This window comes from Podarcis vaucheri (genome assembly GCF_965113315.1).
Source record: "Podarcis vaucheri genome assembly, chromosome: 4".
In the NCBI taxonomy this organism is placed as follows: Eukaryota; Metazoa; Chordata; class Lepidosauria; order Squamata; family Lacertidae; genus Podarcis; species Podarcis vaucheri.
This window is the reverse complement of record NC_138762.1, coordinates 8345542-8355551: the sequence shown is the minus strand read 5'-3', so window position 1 is coordinate 8355551 and position 10010 is coordinate 8345542. Positions and strand designations below refer to the sequence as shown.

Sequence of the window (10010 nt, the reverse complement as noted above, 5' to 3'; positions counted from 1 at the left end):
TTATAGATCATTTCCCAGAAGGCCTTCACTTTTGGACAAGTCCACCGGAGGTGAAAGAATGTCCCTTCAGCCTCCTTACATTTCCAACATTTATTATCAGACAGGTGATATATTTTTGCAAGCTTGACTGGGGTCATGTACCACCTATAAATCATTTTCATAATATTTTCCTTCAAGGCATTACATGCCGTGAATTTCATTCTGGTGGTCCATAACCTTTCCCAGTCCTCAAACATGATGTTATACCCAATATCCTGAGCCCATTTTATCATGGCTGATTTGACTGTCTCATCCTGAGTGATTTTCTCTTCAACCTGCCCTCCATCCTCTTGCGGAAAACTCTTTGCCTGCCCTGCCCGTATCTCGTTTTTGCTTTTTAATTCCACACACGCACCCTTCGGACTTCATGGCAATCGGGCGCGCGGGTGCGTTTCCTAAGAGAGTGAGGACCCCCGCCTCCTCCCCACCTGCTCCCTCGCCAGCCAGCCAGCCAGCCGCGTGCCCTAGCCGGAGAGCCCCGGCCGTCCCCGTCGCACAATCGGCTGGATCTCCCTTCAGCAGGCCGGGCTCACAACTCGGCCCAGGGACCCCCCAGCAGCGGATCTCCGGCCCAGCTGAAGAATCCGGCAACAAGCCCCCTCCTCCCCAATCGCTCCAGCTCCGCCGAAATACGCTCCAAAACCCCCCAGATAGGCCGCCAGCCGCCAAGTCTCGTGTCGCCCTGAGCGAGGGTCTCTCCCCAACACCGCCACCTCGAACTGCGTTCTCCCGGCTACCCGAGCGAAGCAGCAGCAGGACCCCGGTATGGGCCCCCCCAATATTTTTTATAAGTCGGCGCCCCTGCATGTGGGGGTTGCATGCCGTGGCGCAGCAAATGCGCGCGGTGGCTGCAGCAGTCGCAAAACACGCGACTGCACAAAATTGCAAACATGCAGCAGTGCGGGAAATGCAAGCACGCAGCAAGTGCATGTGGTCGGTGCGTGCGGCGGCGCAGCAATTTCAGGCATGCAGCGAATTGCGTGCGGCAGCGCAGCAATCACAAAACGCGGCGGTGCACAGATTTGCAAGCACGCAGCAGTGCGGAAAATGCAAGCATGCAGCAAATGCATGCGGCGGCGGCGCAGCAATAGGAAAGCTTGCAGAGAATGGGGCTCCGGGCGCGGCCAGCTGCGCAAAAGGACTACGACTCCCGCCATGCACCGCGCCGGGCGGGGGAGGCGGGGCCGGGCGGCGTCCCTAGCAACGGGAGAGGCAGCGGGGTCGAGTGGGCAGAGCAGGCGGGCCGGACCTGGCCTGGCCCGGGAGGAAGCGCCGCGATGGGTCAGGATTACTACGCCGTCCTGGATCTCACCCGCAGCGCCAAGGATGCGGACATCAAGAAGGCGTGAGACCCGGGAGGGGTTGCGGGACACGGATCCCTGCACGTGTGTGTGTGCGTGCTTGGGGCACATGCGGGATCCACGCGGTGGCGTATGCGTGCACACGTTCCCCTATCTATGCGCGCGATGCACTGATTATTATTACCAGTGCTTTTTTCCTTTAAAAATGTTTAGGGGTACCTGACATTGCGCACCGCTTTTCCAGGGGATGCTTGGCCCCTGATTCCTGCCAGCCCCCCTCTCCTTGCCTCTCCAAACATCGCCTCCCAGCTCTGGAAACAGATCTGCTTGAGAGCAGTGGGCTGGATCCTTACCTTCCCCTGTCCTTCCCAGGCCACGCACCTTGTCAGTCACTACAACGTCAGGGTACCCATTTCATAGCATCATAGAATTTCCTCCCATGAGGACGACAAACTGATTGCCAGGACTTGCTGTGCGCTGCGCGCGGGAAACTGCTTTTGCCCCAGCAAAAATGGATGTTTTGGGTCTATTGGGTCTTTGCATTAAGGCATTTTCTGATGCTGATAAGATGCTGGAGGTATAACGATGGAAACGTCTCGTTGACGCATGATACGGGCACTTTGTAGTGTTGCCATGTTTCAAAAAGTAAAAACGAGGAGACCCCAAAAGTTGTTGAGTTTTTTCTTTTGTTTGCTTGTTTTGTTTTGTTGAGCTTTTCTTAGGAAAAGCTGAAAGTTGTTGAGCAATTCCGCCTTTGAAAACCCGGACATACGGCAGCCCTAATTTTCAGTGATGTAATCTGAAATATACTCAGAGTTGAGAGTGGATTTCATGCTCTTTATTCAGCTCAGAGTAGTGAGGAATGGAAGTTCCTCCGAAATGTCTGCTTTATATACATTATTTACACAATGGGCCCCACGTGATTTGCTAATTCTGAGATTCTCCTGTAGGCCAATCAGGTTGCGGATTGACTTCCACCCGGAGTTGGATTGGGTGGCTTCTGCGGACCAATCAGACTGCTGCATTCTGGATCCTATTGTTCTAGGACCAAAAAGTCTGCTGCATTTTGGATCCTATTCAACTCAGTACATAACATAATCTTCTTCTTATTAATTAAATTTGTATACCACCAGAGGACCAAGTTTGGCCATGCCTGGCACTGTAGACAGTACTCAGCTCAATGGGCCAGTAGTCTCGGTTGGTACAAGACCGCTTCCCCTGGTTCAGTGACCACAGCAGTCGCTCTGTGTGGGTTTTTTTTTTTGCAGCTATCGGAAGCTGGCCTTGAAGTACCATCCCTATAAGAACAAGGAGCCGTGGGCCAGAGAGAAGTTTAAGCAGCTTGCGGAAGCCTACGATGTCCTGAGCGATCGTGAGTAGGAGGGGATTCGCTTCATCTGTGTGTGCTGTGCTCTTTGGAAAGGCTTGCCTTAGTGTTTAATGACACATCTCTTTGGCTGTCGTTTCTTTTATCAGAAAGCTTTTTAATGTCTGGTGCTTTGTTGTGTCCTTTTATATTCTGTTGGAAGCTGCCCAGAGGGGATGGGGAAAACGCAGTCAGATGGGTGAGGTGCAAGGACAGTGGTACCTTGTTTACGAACTTAATCCATTGTGGAAGTCCGTTCTTAAATCAAAACCGTTCTTAAACTGAGCCGCGCTTTCCCTAATGAGGCCTCCCGCCGCTGGTGCCCTTCCACCGTTCGGTTTCTGTTCGTAAACAGAGGTAAAGTTCGGAAACCAAGACACTACTTCCGGTTTTGCAGAGTTCGTAAACCGAATAGTTCGTAAGCAGGGCTGTTCTTAAACTGAGGTACCACTGTATTAGTATTTTAATCATATGTGGTGGGAATGTAAAGAAATTTTTTTAAAAAGGGAAATGATATATAATGAATTGAAGAAAATGTTTAAAATGACATTTGCAAAAAAACCAGAAGCATTTTTGTTAGGGATTGTAGGACAAGACCTGCCAAGGAAAATAAGGAACTTATTTATGTGTGCTACAACAGCGGCAAGAGTCTTGATAGCACAAGGATGGAAGAATGAGGAAACCCCGACAAAAGAACAGTGGCAAGAGGAATTGATGAACTACGCAGAACTGGCCAAATTGACATACAAATTGTGAGACAAGTACAATTGTGACTTCAGGGAAGAATTTGAACTTTTTACAAATTATTTAAAAAGACAACAAAATGAACTGGACTCCTTGGCAGGTTTTGAATAAACATACACAAATTTATTGTCGATAACGTGAAGGACAGATATGTAAGGATATATATAATTTTATAATATGCAGAGAAAATGTGTGCAAGTGAAGGGGGAAGGGGGGATTATGTAGGTTACTGTATGGTTTGATAATTTGTTATTGGAAATTGAGGAATAAAAATATATTTTTTAAAAAACAATAAAAAACACCTCCCCTCCCCACCTGTTGTCTCCTTCTTCCTTAGCACTGAAGAAGGGCATTTACGACAAATTTGCTGAGGAAGGCCTCAAAGGAGGGATCCCCTTGGAGTTTACGGTGGACACCCCCTGGACAGAAGGCTATGTGTTCCACGGAAACCCCGAGAAGGTCTTCCGGGACTTCTTTGGAGGAGACAACCCCTTTGCCGGTAGGCCCAAGTGCCACGTTTTGTCAAGAAACTCATCTCAGATCTCCCCTGTTTTCGGGCATTTTCCAGATCAGAGCCCTTTCCACGGGGTGAGGGGCAAGGGATAAGGTAGTCTGCCACAATTCTGAGTATTTATAGGGGCCTTCTTAGTGGTGGCACCCAGGCATCTTCCTCCTTTTTCAGTTAGCAATGTGTAAAAATAATAATAATCACTACACACACACCCTGACACTGACTTTTTTCTTGCTTAGAGTTCTACACTGCAGAAGGAGCTGAAGTCAACATGGCGTTTGGGGGGCTGCGAGGGAAGGGAGTGAAAAAGAAGGACCCTCCGATCGAGAGAGATCTCTACCTTTCGCTGGAGGACTTGTTCTACGGGTGCACCAAAAAAATCAAGATTTCACGCAGGGTAAGGAAAGGACCTCCTTAGGTGTTCTTTATTTCCTTGACATTTGGTGGGAGGGCGTTCCACAGGGAGGGCGCCACCACCGAGAAGGCCCTCTGCCTGGTTCCCTGTAGCCTTACTTCTTGCAGTGAGGGAACCGCCAGAAGGCCCTCGGAGCTGGACCTGAGTGTCCGGGCAGAACAATGGGGGTGGAGACACTCCTTCAGGTCTACTGGGCCTTTGAGGCCCTTTAGGGCTTTTAAGGTCAGCACCAACACTTTGAATTGTGCTCGGGAACGTACCCATGTAGGTCTTTCAGGACCAGTGTTATGTGGTCTCGGCGGCCACTCACCCAGGGACTTCCATGATTCTTCTCTAAACCCTTCAGGTCATGAATGACGATGGCCACGCTTCCACCATCAAAGACAAGATCTTGACCATCGATGTGCGCCCAGGGTGGAAACAAGGAACCAAGATCACCTTTCAAGAGGAGGGAGACCAGGTAATGCTACCTTGGGCGCGAGGGAGGAGAGAGGCTGCTTAAATCTTGGCGAGACCCTGCCCACGATTGCATCTCAATATTTGCTGTTTTGAGAAGAATGATTCCGACTCGAGGGTTACCTCGCATGCCCCTGTGCTAAAGTTAGTCCCCACGAAACTGGAGAGGTACCGTATTTTTCGCTCCACAAGACACACTTTTTTCTTCCTAAAAAGTAAGGGGAAATGTCTGTGCGTCTTATGGAGCGAATGTGTGGTCCCTGGAACCGAATTGCCCAGGGGCTAAAAGCAGATCATGCTTTATTTTTTTGAAAGAGGGAATGGGGTGTTGAAACAAAGCCACTGATCGGCAAGCAGTCGGGAGCGAGATAAGGGAGGTTAGCGATAAAGGAGGCTGCCTGGGAGGGGGGAGGTAAAAGCCTATGGATCCTCAGGATTTTTACATTGGGTCACCCCAAATTCACCATCAGATCAGATAGCAGATCCATGGCTACAGCCTGCACCCAAAAAATCACGCACCCACTGTTTTGTGGGGCGCAAAAACTTGGTTACAAAGCACAGATCCACATGGATTCTCAGGATTTTTGCGTTGGGCTACCCCAAACTCACCGTCAAATCACATGTCTGTGGCCATAGCATGAACCACAAAAATCATACATCCACTGTTTCGTTCAGAATATTTTTTTTCTTGTTTTCCTCCTCTAAAAACTAGGTGTGTCTTATGTTAGGTGTGTCTTATGGAGCGAAAAATGTGGTAATTCTCACAGGGCTTGCTTCCAGGCAGGGGCAACGCTCCTGCCCCCAGCCTCAATAGCTGTTGCACGAGCGGTTTTTCTCCGGACTGCAGCCGTGGGTTTTATAACATCAGGTCGAAATCCAACCGGTGCAGCACTTGGTTATTTTGGGGGTGGGGATGTGGGACCGGGCTTGCCCCTGTGTGGGCACGCTTCCCACCTTGCGGTGGGCAAAGGGGTCAGTGGTTCCTACCTTCTGCCCTCCCTGCAAATGCCGGGGACAACCATTGCGTCTGTACCCCACACGCCCTTTGGGCTTCTTCCTGCGTTTTGTTCCAGGGCCCAAACATCATCCCGGCAGACATCATCTTCATCGTCAAGGAGAAGATCCATCCCAGGTTTAAAAGAGAAGACGATAACCTGATCTATGTGGCCCCTCTCCCTCTGGGGAAGGTAATGAAGGCATTCTGGGAGCCAAACTAGCCCCCTTTTCCTCCCCAGGTTTCCACCTTCACTGCATAAGCAGTTGGTCCCTTCCCCACCCCGACCTGGCCACAGTGATCCATGCGACGGTCACCTCCAGGCTTGACTACTGTAATTCGCTCTACGCGGGGCTGCCCTTGAAGCTGTCCCAGAAACTCCAGCGGGTGCAGAATGCTGCAGTGAGGCTCCTTACGGGGTCTCTGCCGTGGGAGCATATTCACCCAGTGCTTTTCCAGCTGCACTAGCTCCCGGTGGAGTACAGGGTCAGGTTCAAGGTGCTGGTTTTGACCTTTAAAGCCCTTCGTGGCCTAGGACCCTCGTACCTACGGGACCGCCTCTCCCGGTATGCCCCACGGAGAGCCTCAAGGTCCATAAATAGCAACACCCTAGTGGTCCTGGGCCCTAAGGAAGTTAGATTGGCTTCAACCAGAGCCAGGGCCTTTTCAACTCTGGCTCTGGGCTGGTGGAATGCTCTGCCTCATGAGACCAGGGCCCTGCAGGATCTGATTTCTTTCCGCAGGGCCTGTAAGACAGAGTTGTTCCACCTGGCCTTTGGCTTGGAGTCAATTTGATTCCCTCCCTCTCTTTCTTTTTTCTTTTCTTCTCCTCCTGCGATGAGGCTACATTTTAATATTTTAATGTTTCAATATTTTAATGTATTTTAATTTTGTTTTTAAATTGTAATCATTCAACTTGTTTTTATAATTGCTTGTAAGCCGCCCTGAGCCTGGCCTTGGCTGGGGAGGGCGGGGTATAAATAAAAAATTATTATTATTATTATTATTATTATTATTATTATTATTATTATTATGCCCCTTCTGCTTACTATATGTTACTGGGGAGTCTAGCAGACTACCCTCTTCTCAGAATCCCTTCTGAGCTAGCGGAAGACGGCCGAGCAGAGACTCGCAGAGAGGGGCAGCGGGCAGCCTCTTCTGAAGGCCGACACCTCGGCTCCAGCCTCGATTTCCTTTCTTTCTCACCAGTGAGCCCTGGCAGCTTGAGAACGAAATGTCTCACAGGGGAATTTCAGTCCCATGTTTGAAGAGCACAGCTAGAATTGAATCCCCACAGCCTGCCTGCATAGAGGGAAGCGCTATGGGGGGCGAGAAGCGCGTGTCCCTTCCTCCTTTTGTCGACGTCGCCAATCCTCTATTGATAAAGCCTATTTGGTGTTTCGCAACTTTCTGACTAGTTGCAGGACGTTAGCCAGACCTAGCAGAGTACACGCAGAATCCACAGAAGCAATTGGCAACTTGGCTGCAGACAGGATAGACGAAGCAGGAACCAGGAACTTGTAGTTAGATGTTTATTATACACAGTGGACTATTTACAGGAACAGAACACGGATCTTATGCTAGCTCTCTTACACGACTCACAACTCCTACACTGAAACACAAACACAAACTCAAACACTGAACCTCTGAACACTGAACTAACACATTCCAGTTAGTAGACCATTAATTATCACTCCATTGAGAGAGCTTGACCAATCAGGGAGCAGTCTCCATGTCTCTGTTATCACCAGGCAGACTTACTCCTTCAGATTGCCTTCTGGCTGTCTGCCAAACCTTAATTGACTCTGTGTGAGTAGCTGCACGTACACAGTTTCCCGACATCCTCTTCCATCCGCGTGCTCAGTGTTCTTAGGTTTGTAGTCGCCGCCAACCCCTCCAAGGAGGCTTCCCGTCGCTTCTCTGTGTGAAGCCCCGTTCTGCTTCCAGAGGCAGGCCCAGCACTCACGCAGGGACAGGGAGTACGGACTCCTCCACAGAGCCAGCAATCCTCAAAACACTGGGCGTAAGCCGAGAGCCAAGCTTCTCTGTACACAGGAGTCAAAGTGTGACTCCGCTACAATACAATAATCTTTATTGTCATTGTCCCATAGAGAACAACGAAATTGAAAATCTACATCAGACATTCAGAAACCAACAAGCCCGCTATCCCAGCCTGGTTACCCCCCTAAAAACTCTGATACCCCATAATTAAATACAATATACTCCCATAGAGACTACCTTAAAGGTAAAGGGACCCCTGACCATTAGGTCCAGTCGTGGCCGACTCTGGGGTTGCGGCGCTCATCTTGCTTTATTGGCTGAGGGAGCCGGCGTACAGCTTCTGGGTCATACGGCCAGCATGATGAAGCTGCTTCTGGCGAACCAGAGCAGTGCACGGAAACGCCGTTTACCTTCCCGCCAGAGCGGTACCTATTGATCTACTTGCACTTTGATGTGCTTTCAAACTGCTAGGTTGGCAGAAGCAGGGACCGAGCAACGGGAGCTCACCCCGTCGCGGGGATTCGAACCGCCAACCTTCTGACCGGCAAGCCCTAGGCTCTGTGGTTTAACCTACAGCGTCACCTGCAGCCTTAAGACTACCTTACACTGTGTTTAAAACCAAAATCGCATTTGGATAGAAACTGTTTCTCAGGCGGCTAGTCCTTTATAACCCTGGACCTTCTTCCAGAAGGCAGAAGCTGAAAGAGATCATTTCTGGGGTGCGCACTGTCCTGCGCTATCTCTGCAGCTTTCTTATGGCACCCGGAAGCATAGATTTGGTCCAGGGTGGGAAGAGTGCACCCAGTTATTCTCCCCGCAGTCTTTACAACCCTGGACAGCATTGTGTTTTCCCTGACCACACATACAGGAGACTCCGATTGTAATTCAGAAATTAAGCATGCCTCGGCTGCCCAAAATTTAGGCTACCTTAACCTTGGTATTCTGTGAACTGTCCTGAGATCACATGATGAAAGGCAATATTTAGATCTAATATATATTGCCTGCTCTCAGCCTCCGGCACTTTGCTTTGCAGGCTCTGACCGGGTGCACCGTGGATGTGAGGACCCTTGACGAAAGGCTGCTCAACATCCCTCTCAATGACATCGTACAGTAAGTGCCTGCAGCCCACAGCCCTTATCCCAGGAATCCTAAGAGTTGTAGAGCTGGAATCCAGAATGCGGCAGCTAGACTGGTGACTGGGAGCGGCCGCCGAGACCACATAACACTGGTCCTGAAAGACCTACATTGGCTCCCAGTACGTTTCCAAGCACAATTCAAAGTGTTGGTGCTGACCTTGAAAGCCCTAAATGGCCTTGGTCCAGTATATCTGAAGGAGCGTCTCCACCCCCATCGTTCTGCCCAGACACTGAGATCCAGCACCGAGGGCCTTCTGGTGGTTCCCTGACTACGAGAAGCCAAGTTACAGGGAACCAGGCAGAGGGCCTTCTCGGTGGTGGCGCCAGCCCTGTGGAACGCCCTCCCACCAGATGTCAAAGAGAAAAATAACTACCAAACTTTTAGAAGACATCTGAAGGCAGCCCTCTTTAGGGAAGATTTTAATGTTTGATTCTATTTTTAACAACAACAACAACAACAACAACAATTTATTATATATACCCCGCCCATCTGGCCGGGCTTCCCCAGCCACTCTGGGCAGCTTCCATCAAAATATTAAAATACAGTAATGCATCAAACATTAAAAGCTTCCCTAAACAGGGCTGCCTTCAGATGTCTTCTAAAAGTCTGGTATTCTGTTGGGAGCCGCCCAGAGTGGCAGGGGAAGCCCAGCCAGATGTGTGGGGTATAAATAATAAATTATTATTATTATTAAGCACCATCTTCGAATGCAGAAGGCTCTGGGTTCAATCCCTAGCAGTGTCTCCCCTTTCTGCCCTCCCAACCAGCCGCTGAATCTGACTCAGGCCTCTCTTTTCCCTTCAGCCCCAAGTACTTCAAGGTGGTGCCAGGAGAGGGGATGCCCCTGGCCTGCGACCCCACCTGCAAGGGGGACCTCATCATGTACTTCGACATCCTCTTCCCCCAAAGGCTCACCCCGGCCAAGAAGGAGATGCTGAGACACGCCCTCCTGACCTGAGCAACGCCCCCCCCCCGAAAGCCCATCCCTTTGCCCCTTTCCTTGACCCCCTTTTCTTCAAAGAAATAAAAGCTGACTATTTTTGCCA

The 10010-nt window shown here is 50.1% G+C and overlaps 1 protein-coding gene across 1 annotated transcript; it reads left to right on the top strand.

The window, feature by feature from the left end:
• Positions 1–1115: 1115 nt before the first annotated feature.
• DNAJB13 (DnaJ heat shock protein family (Hsp40) member B13) lies at positions 1116–10010 on the top strand. Its single transcript, XM_082219479.1, has 8 exons — positions 1116–1384; positions 2609–2712; positions 3788–3949; positions 4201–4358; positions 4723–4836; positions 5906–6019; positions 8861–8937; positions 9769–10010. Exons 1-8 carry the CDS (start codon positions 1146–1148, stop codon positions 9920–9922), a joined length of 1122 nt encoding a protein of 373 aa, XP_082075605.1. The 5' UTR covers positions 1116–1145; the 3' UTR covers positions 9923–10010.

What these genes read in the sequence shown, in the direction of transcription:
- DNAJB13 (XM_082219479.1), top strand. Translation starts at nt 1,146, where the DNA reads ATGGGGCTCCGGGCGCGGCCAGCTGCGCAAAAGGACTACGACTCCCGC. An exon ending in CTACGATGTCCTGAGCGATC is followed by an intron (nt 2,713 to 3,787) that starts GTGAGTAGGAGG and finishes CTTCTTCCTTAG; the next exon opens with CACTGAAGAAGGGCATTTAC. An exon ending in TTCAAGAGGAGGGAGACCAG is followed by an intron (nt 4,837 to 5,905) that starts GTAATGCTACCT and finishes GTTTTGTTCCAG; the next exon opens with GGCCCAAACATCATCCCGGC.